Source organism: Centrocercus urophasianus, unplaced genomic scaffold, assembly GCF_019232065.1.
Source record: "Centrocercus urophasianus isolate 14NV4802_14NV808 unplaced genomic scaffold, USGS_Curo_1.0 seq_11, whole genome shotgun sequence".
NCBI classification, from domain to species: domain Eukaryota; kingdom Metazoa; phylum Chordata; class Aves; order Galliformes; family Phasianidae; genus Centrocercus; species Centrocercus urophasianus.
This window is the reverse complement of record NW_024884253.1, coordinates 77,883,964-77,893,334: the sequence shown is the minus strand read 5'-3', so window position 1 is coordinate 77,893,334 and position 9,371 is coordinate 77,883,964. Positions and strand designations below refer to the sequence as shown.

At 40.7% G+C, this 9,371-nt stretch overlaps 1 protein-coding gene across 1 annotated transcript; it reads right to left on the bottom strand.

Annotated features, from left to right (window-relative positions):
• Positions 1–490: 490 nt before the first annotated feature.
• On the bottom strand, positions 491–8,957 carry LOC122171595 (heterochromatin-associated protein MENT-like). The gene is made up of 7 exons (XM_042839292.1): positions 8,736–8,957; positions 7,518–7,604; positions 5,838–5,975; positions 4,052–4,169; positions 3,344–3,486; positions 1,739–1,906; positions 491–933 (listed from the first exon to the last, which is right to left on the bottom strand). Exons 1-7 carry the CDS (start codon positions 8,955–8,957, stop codon positions 532–534), a joined length of 1,278 nt encoding a protein of 425 aa, XP_042695226.1. The 3' UTR covers positions 491–531.
• Between the last annotated feature and the right edge of the window lie 414 nt (positions 8,958–9,371).

The window sequence follows — 9,371 nt, the reverse complement described above, 5'->3', positions numbered from 1 at the left end:
GCCGACAGAAAGCACAACTAAGCTGCGAGGGGTCGTTTATTAGTAGTACTGCTACGTTTGAAGCAGGCGCTGCTTTGTGTAGTCAGCAGCGTGGGTCAGGCTCTTCTGCCACACCTGCGACTGTGAGAGGAAGCAGCCCGCGTGGAGCGTGCTGGTTATTTCTTCGGGGCAGTCAGTGGAATGGAGGTGAACTGGTGAAGGCTTCAGCTTGGGCTGTGTTTGCCTCTGTAACGCAAAGAGCCAGTGAAAAGCTAAAGAGGAGCAGGGGCTAATTGTGGCAGGGCGGGAGTGTGAAGATGCATCTGAATCAGGTGCTCTGCTTGTGCGAGTGAAGAGAGTGCCTCGTGTTCGTATGTGCTGCACCCACAGGCACGGCTGTAGCTATCTGGAGTAGCTGAAGCTTTGCCTCTGGCTGTGGAATATGCACAGAAAGAGTGCAGGTCTCAGTCCCCTCAGCTGCAGCAGGAGTACGGAGCTCTGCCCCTGAGCTGGCAAGCCAGCATCTCTTGCTCTGTAGAGCAGGGAGTAACTCTAAGGTGAGCAGAGTCTGCCAAAGAAGAGGATGGTTTTGGATTTGTTGTGTCTGATGAAGAAGAGAAAAGGGTGGTTGGCTTTGAAAATTACTCTAGGTGTTCTTGACCTCATCACTAGGACACCTGTGGCAGCTGCTGCCTCAGTACCTTCTTCACTGACCTCCACAAAAGCTTTGTGAATAACTTTTGATATGAAGAGATCCTTCTTTGCTGACATCCTTGTGAAATCAGCCTGAACAGGGTCAAAAGCATTTTGGATCCCCATGTTGCTCAAAGTGGATGTAAGATCATAATTTTCTTCCATCTTGAACTTGGGCAGGTAGAGTTCAACTTCGACTTTCATCATCATGGCTGAGTTTGACCATTCAGCTAATTTTTCGTGGGTCAGCTCTCTTTCTACCTGCAATGAATTTTAGAAGAATACATGATACAACAGGAAAAAATAAGGCATGCACACACTGGTGTCTAATGCTCTATATTTAAAAGGTCCAACTACCAGCTGTGGGTACAGCTGAATATCCACTAGGATATGGTCTCAGCATAGTGCTGAGTGACCTATACTCCTATCTATTTCCTTAAATGCAGTGAGGTGTAGAGTGAACCTTCCGAATAATTCATTATTTTGGAAGCAGATATGAGAAGTATTGCTTTTATGCAGTGTCCAGCTTAACCATATTAATAAGTGCGTGGTACGTGTAAATATATAAGGTATTTCTCTTAGTAGCGCTAAGTGGAATGCGTGGAACCTCAAGAACAAATAAAAAGATGTTTGCCTGATGTATTTAGATTCAGAAGCTAATCTCAGCATGATCATGAGTGGCTGTTCGTACCTCATGGGTCAAGGTAGTCAGCACTGAATTTGAGAAGCAGCATTAGAAAATATAAGGTGGAAATCCGGACTGCAGATGACATAAAATTGATGAGTAGAGCTCTCAGAAGATTAATTCTAGGACATGGTGGTTTAGACTTGGTTCTTGCTTTCATTATTCTGCTGTTCTGGAGATAGAAAAGGAGGCGCCAAATAGGTTGAGGGAGTATACTTTTTTAGATGTGTCGTCAGGTAGATTAATATGTTTACATCATTAACATGACCCGAAACCTAGACTGAGAAGTCGTTGTGTCATTTGAAGTTCATTCTTCCTCACTGTTTTCATTGATTTCTGTTGGTGCTTTGTAGTGCATGTGATGCAGTATGTCAGTTTTACCTGCTCCAGCCCAGTAGTGTTATCACTGATGTCATCTGGTAGGAGTATGAACATGCTGACTTCATTTTCCACATACGGCAGCTCAATAATTTTGAATTTCATTGTTTGTTCATGGAGTATCAAAAATGTATCTCTCAGAAACATCATCTGTACTGGTTTAGTCTTGGTCTGTGAAATGATTCAGATGTTTAAAAAAAAAAAAAGAAAAAAAAAGAAATTGTACTTTTTTCCATAAGGTGAATGGTAAAGAATACTTGCTTTGCTGAACTTAAGGCAAAAAAATTGTAAAGAAGTATAAGACTCAGCATCATTTGAATACTTCTCCAGTGCCATTTCTCCTGTTTTAAAGTCACAGAGATCTTCCCCCAAAAAAAAAAAAAAAAAAGGCATGGACACTACCTGATAATGTAATTACATGCAATGTATTTTCACTCTTTTGAAAGAGTTAGCTTTGATAGGCAAGTAACTACTTCGTATGTTTCAAGTTTTTCCCAAAACTTTACATTTCTCAAGTGAATGTGTTGATTGGGAGGAAAAAAAATCCAGACTTTCATTCTCTGGATGTCATCAGCTCTTTTGCATACTTCCAGACAGTGCTGATTGATTGAATTTACTTATGAACCATATTTGCTGTGACCTCTGCTAGCTTTTTCTCTTTCCCAAACTGTAGAAGTTTGGATTACTAGAAGAAATTATATTACACAATAATCTTCTGAACTGTTATGCTGTATTATGTTCAGAGACCAGTGATGTATCCACTCTCTCTTTTCCATTGTTACATAAGTGCAAAAGCTTATCTGTTAGCAGGCTTTGCTATCAGCCACCCAGTGAACGAAACCCTTTCTGTGCACCACGTTCGATTACAGGTCCTAAAACTGCACATGTAGCGTAGTAGTTTTCAGATAACACAACCACAGTATCGACACAGTTGCTTGACATCACCAGGCATACAGAAGGTGTTTGCACTCATAATCTATGTCAAACAAGGTAAGTGTTTCGATTGAAAATTCTTTTTGCTCACCTTTGACACAAGCCAAAAATATGCATGCTGTCAGCTACTGGGAATTGTCCGAGCACAATCACTGAAATACTGTAAGCTTGGTTGTGCCCACAGTGCGTGATGAACACATCATCCGTGTGCACCTGGCTAGAATGACAAACCCTCTTGGAAATTCCCCATGAGGTTCTACGCAATGGGCAGGGTATTTGGAAAGAACATTGAGTTTAGATTAGTTGAGCTCAGATTATACAGCCTCTGTCTGAAAGGCATGAAAAGAGACCGAGGTGTCCAAGTACTGCTCTCAGAAGTAACTGAATTTCTTCTGAAAATGGTATCTCAGTACTTAGAGAAATCTCGTCTTGTCCTTAAGCTGCTTAACCATGGTGTTTTCAATTATTTTGGTTCCAAGAAGTTACTAACTTACCTGAAAATCCATTCTTGTGCATCTGTGTAAGTGAGACTGTTGATTTATTTTCAGTGTTGCTGTTCTCAGAGTTTATACCATCTGCTTCTACTATGAGTGCTGTTGCAGTGGCGTATGAAATGCACATGAAATATTTAGGGAATTCTTGTTCTGCAATAATAGACATTTTGAAGGAATTTACCTTGCTTAATCTGAAGGGCATCTCAGATGTATCTTTTTTCCGAAATCTCTTTTCCCAGTTTCCTTTGAAGTAAATAGCATTTACTAAGACCAATATAGTATGAGAATCAAGAGATCCTGCAGGTAGCAGATTCTGGATCTTCCCTTAAAAATCAATCAAATAGAACTGTTAATTCAGTATGACTGCACGACTCACCAGTTTCAGATGTGCTTTCTCTGTGCGTAGCTATCTAGCAAAAGTGTTTGCACTGAGATTTTTCCCCTGTACATTTTTCATGGTGTACGTATATAAAAGGCTTTTGAAGCATCGCTATTTTTAAGAACATTTACTTCAGTTTTAGTAGTAAAAGATGTTAAGTGTGTAAAGCTTTTCTGAAGAAGAGCTTCTGTGAAGTTAGCTGCAACCAATTGAAGCTTGCAGAAATAAAACTTCATTAATCAGAGTGGACTCATCCAGTATCTACTTTTGCTTCCTTGTGAACAGAAATAATTCAGAAGAGGATATGATGTGAAGAGTCAAGGGAAAGGCTTTGCAAGGGGCAACAGTTAGTTTTGGTGGTAGGCATCCTTCAAGACATTTAACTGCAATTTATTCATCCTTTCCCCCTGGTTTCTATCCTTTATGGATCCTTTACTGCAAGAGCAATTCAAGTGGAAACGCAAATGATTTTGAAGTCAGAGAAGAAAAAGTTGCAAAAGCAATACTTACTCTCAGTTCCGTTTTCAACCCAGGAATTGATCTGTGCTCTGGCTTGTTCCACATCTGTCTTAAAGTTCACAGCTTGTGGCTTTGCTTGGTAGTATTTTGTGATGAGTTCTAAAAATTTCTGAACGATAGAAATGGAAAATGTGTGCGTATATAGTTAAATTTAAGCACAAAAATAGTAAAAAAGATAATTTCAACAGATAATGCAATCTACTAATAGAGACTTGAAGAAAATGTAATTCATCTGAAACTAGATAACTCTTAAAATAAATTCTGATACATTCTATGATGATGGCCACTGAGATGATCAGAGGGCTGGAGCACCTCTCCTATGAAGAAAGGCTGAGGGAACTGGGCTTGTTTAGGTTGGAGAAGAGAAGGCTCTGCGGAGACCTCATTGTGGCCTTCCAGTACTTGAAGGGAGCGTATAAGCAGGAGGGGGAACGGCTGTTTACAAGGTTGGACTGTGATAGGATGAAGGGGAATGGTTTTAAACTAAGGGGAGGTTTAGGTTAGATTTTAGGGGAAGTTTTTCACTCAGAGGGTGGTGATGCACTGGAACAGGTTGCCCAAGGAGGCTGTGGATGCCCCATCCCTGGAGGCATTCAAGGCCAGGCTGGATGTGACTCTGGGCAACCTGGTCTGGTGGTTGGCAATCCTGCATGTAGCAGGGGGTTGAAACTGGATGATCTTTGTGATCCTTTTCAACCCAGGCCATTCTGTGATTATGATTCTATATTAAATAATGAGCAAGGACTGCTCAAAGTTCAGTATTTGTGTTTCACAGAAAACAGTACTTCAGATTTTTGTGTTTTAAATCCAATGTACAAATTTGCAATTTTGAGATCCCGTGAAATAAACATTCTACACTTTTTTAAAAAAAATTTTTTTTTATTTCTCAGAAGAGCTTGAAGTGTATGTGTGTATTATGTTTTATGATATTCAGTACAAGAGGAAGAATAGCCTCACATTTGCTTCAGAGTCAAGGAAGCTGCCAAGAGTTTGTGAGGTCAATAGAGGGTCAGACATAAAGGGAACGTGATGGTAGAATAAACTAGAACTGACTTTTACACTGCTGTCTTCTGCGAAGTTGTTCATGGAAATTCCCAGCAGGAAATCCCTTGATTAGTCTTAAACCATAGTTACACAAAATTGTGTAGAATGTGAGCAATAAGCATTCAGTAGGACTGATTTAATTTAATGACTGAATAATTACTCAGGAGACTAAAACTACCTCCAAGATGAAAGAACGGTAACCTCATTTAACAGTACCTTCCAAGGAGCTGGAAGGTGATTAATACAATGTCATTTCTTAAAAAGATTTCAAAGATACAGGGAATTACAAACTCATGAGTCTGCTCAGGGCAAATGAGTAAGCGGGCCTACTGGGCATGTAGATGAGCATGGTGTATTGAAACAGCATTCTGTAATAGGAAGTCCTACATCACAAACCTTTTGGAGGTTTTTGAAGGTGACAAGAAGCCTACAAATGACAAGGTCAAACCACTACAGCCAATCTGGATTACCAAAAGGCATTTTGGAAGACTTCTCACCAAAGGCTTTTGAGGAAGCTGAGTATCCATGGGACCGCAGAGAAAGGTCTTGTTTAAAAGGCTGGAAACTAAGAGAAGGAGGAAAGAGATTCGTGTAGTTCAGCTGTAGAACTCTTACAGTTCTAAAGGCTGCAGTAGATTTAAAAGGCAGAACATTTGGAAAATTGTGATTGTCAGATATGTATGTCAAATGCTCTTTCTGTAAAAATATTCTTAAGCAGAAATGTTCAACTCACAGGCAGTAATGGGTAGGTCTTGTCCTCAAACAGTTGGTTAGCGCTTTTCAGTAAGTAAGTGTTTCTAGGTCTGTTGATGGCAGAAAGGAATTCTTTGAAGCCAGAGTGGATGTTTTCAGTTTCCTCATACTCAGCACCCTTGGAGAGAGGCACCAATTAGTACGGAAATATTTATGTCTGAAGCGTTACGCCTGCTGTGGTTATTTAAAATCCCCAGATCGTTTCAATTTAGAAAGCGTGTGCAGGATGGAGCTCGTCGTAGGCTATCTGTCACTTTTGCAGCACTGTGCGTAACTGGATAAAATGTTTTATGCCTCTGGGGTTATGATTTCATTCTGTGGAGCTGCTTACACCTTTGAGGACATCAGCTGTCCTCAGATGGTGCACCCAGGATCATCATTGGATGACCTCGTTTCAGTCACACTCAAGCCTAATTTTGATTATTACAAAAATCATTAAGGCAGCATTGCAGCTTTTGAGGAGCTACTCTGTTCAGACGGGCACTAATGTCAGGAAATGGAGTTGATTCGGATTTTCTGTTTGATGTGAATTTTGCTGTTGCTGTTTGGAATTTGGAAGGAGCCTGTCCAGAATGTGGGTGTTGATGGTTTTAGAGAGCAGGATCTTTCTTGTCAGCTGTGGCTTTGGTACTATGGGGGTAAGCTGCTTGTCCCCTGCTCCCTATGAGCCAATTCAGTATAATTGCCTGCTCTGTGGCAAATACCATGCACTACATGTGAGACACTGAGATTCTGACACTGAGATTCTTTGCTGCTGGTGCATGGGGACTTGTTGTAAGATTGGTGGGGAGGCATTCCTTGCTCTGATATTTTTTCACGCTAGCTGAGATACAGGCTTCCAGAAAGAACATGTGGGGAAGAAATTGGTAGTCAGAGAACGGAATAGTAGATAGGTTTTGCAAGGCAATGGGAACATAGTGAAGAGGTCATGGAGAGAAATGTCTGGAGGACTTCACCAGGCAGACCTTGCTACAACTTACAAAGGCAGTGAATAGCTAAAATGAACGTGGACATAACGCTTTGTCTTGAATATTAATCCAGATGGAGAATGGTGTAACCGCTCCTTTTTATTTCCAGTTTTTCTGACTTGGTTTCTTTGAGCTCTCCTTTAATTTCTGTGCTAAAAAAATGCAGCTTGTTTGAGTTTACAGACTTTTGAAGCTTAAGGAGTCCGTTTGAAGAAAAAAAAAAAAGTTCTGTGCAGTTCATCTTGCTGTCAAGTCTTTGTGGAGCTGATGAGCAAGGGTAAATCAGTGTGTTAGCTGAGAGGGGCATTTTGTTTGTCTGATGTGTGATGCATGGCAAAGGTGGAACGGAGTTTAAGAGGGCAGGAGTGGAGTCAGATGTGAAGGCAATGGCTGTTTTACAGTCCGGAAAAAAAAATAATCCTGAAGTTAGTAGGAATATTAGTTATTCCTATTGCCATAGACCAACTAAAAGCAAGTAACAAATGTGAAAGTCAATCAGTGTCTCTGTTCTGCTTTGAAGTTCTGAGTTCGTGAGTTTTGCAGTAATATTACCTGCTTGTTCACATTTTTTATGCATAGTTCTTACTGAAATGGGACAGTGGGTATAGACAAATTTTAGAAGGTTAAAGCAGTGGTGCTGAGCTATCCCATTCTCAGAGACGTGTTTCTCTGAGTCTTGTCGAAATAAATACCATGTCTCTTTTCTTTGGTCTCCCCAGAGAAGATGCTGTCCTCTCAGAAGGGCTTTCTTCTCTTGCAGTCTGGTTAAAATGAAGAACCTGTGGCAGTGATAGATTTTCCTAAGAACGGTTTGTTCTGTGAAGATAAAAGTGCTCTAGTGTTATGTAATGATGTTAGTTTTCTACTTAGGATAATTTAGCGATTGTACCCTGTAAGTCTTTTAAAGTTATAGAAAACAAGACCTTACTCCAGATTTAGATTCTATAACCATACCATAATAATATAAATTTTAGTCATATTCACTACTTAACAACATATCAATATGATTGCTCAGACATGAATTTATTTGGAAAAATGGTCAAGTCATGCTTAGCAATGTGAAATTTGTTTTCAGATCATTGTCAGTCAGAACAAACAACACGGTGTGATTCAGAGTCTTACTATTGGGGCACCAATGTACAACTCAAGTACATTGCACAGAGAAATGCATATGTGAATGCATATAATCTAGGAGTACAACACTGAAATTTTTGCAAAAGTCATAAGTGGTATCATATTTTCATTTCTAGTATACCCCCATTATTCACAGAATAACAGAATGGCTTGGGTCGAAAGGGACCCCAAGGATCATCAAGCTCCAACCCCCCTTCCACAGGCAGGGCCACCAACCTCCACATGTAATACTAGACCAGGCTGCCCAGGGCTCCATCCAACCTGGCCTTGAACACCTCCAGGGAAGGGGCACAGCCTCACTTGGGCAGCCTGTTCCAGCACCTCAGCACTCTCTGTGAAGAACTTCCCCCTGATATCCAGTCTAAACCATTCCTTCTTCATGGGTGTATTGTCTTATTTATGGACTAACCATGTCACAAGCAAAGAAAGATGTTGCTGCTGTGCAGCCAAGCTTGGGTTCAGAGAGCTTACTAACTGGGTGTGGAGAATGAGAATGTCTCTAATGTCAGTAACTTCACTCTGCCAGACCAATTGTATTGCTCTGCCAACTAATTGTAAGCTGAATGTAGAGGTAGTAGCAGAGAAGGGAGCTCTTGGAAGTAAATTGTAAGAACAGTGCCCTGCAGGACTGCGTGCAGTGTTATTTCTTGCAGCCAACATGATAACAAATCGCTGTTCTCTCATGTTGCTCCTTTTTGTTCCGTGTAGGCAGGTGAATAATGCATGTCATGTGGGAGCCAGCTTTAAGGTGATACACTGCTGATTTCAGAGCTTACCTTTGCTATCTGCATTGCTGTGTCACCTTTTGCACCTAGATGGACCATAGCGAGAGCAGTTGCAATACTCCAAGGAGCAAAGAAAATGTTTTGTCCTTTGGATGTTTCATCCAGCTTTCTGTAAAGGTCCACGGTGAAGCTGTTGGTTGATGCTGAGAAGGGCTCCATCGGTACAGCCTGAGTCAGATGATGAGCAGAGAAGGGTGATGACTGCTTCTTCATATTTAAAAAAACGGGAAATTTGTGGTGGGAAATTGCCTGCACCCTTGTAAACACACTGTTGGGATGGCCCTATCATGGCCAAAATGCCAAGTACAGTCAGATAGCAAGTCTCTTTAAGACCTGCGCTATTTCTCCCTTTCCAATCACTCTCAAATGTTTATATTCTTATTTCAGCTCTTTTCACTTACTCATCATTGGATAAACACTATTTTAGTTAGGAATGTTTTTACAAACCAGAATTGTTTTTAAAAAGCATTTACTGAAGTTTCACAGGATTATTCTTGCATTCTGTGGGAGTGAAATAGAAACATTTCCCACTGTGCTGCTCTGAGCTTTTATTCCTGTTTCCTTAAACTTCATTCTTTTCTGCTGAAAGAAGTATTGTGAATTGATGCCATTTGTCACATGCTTTAG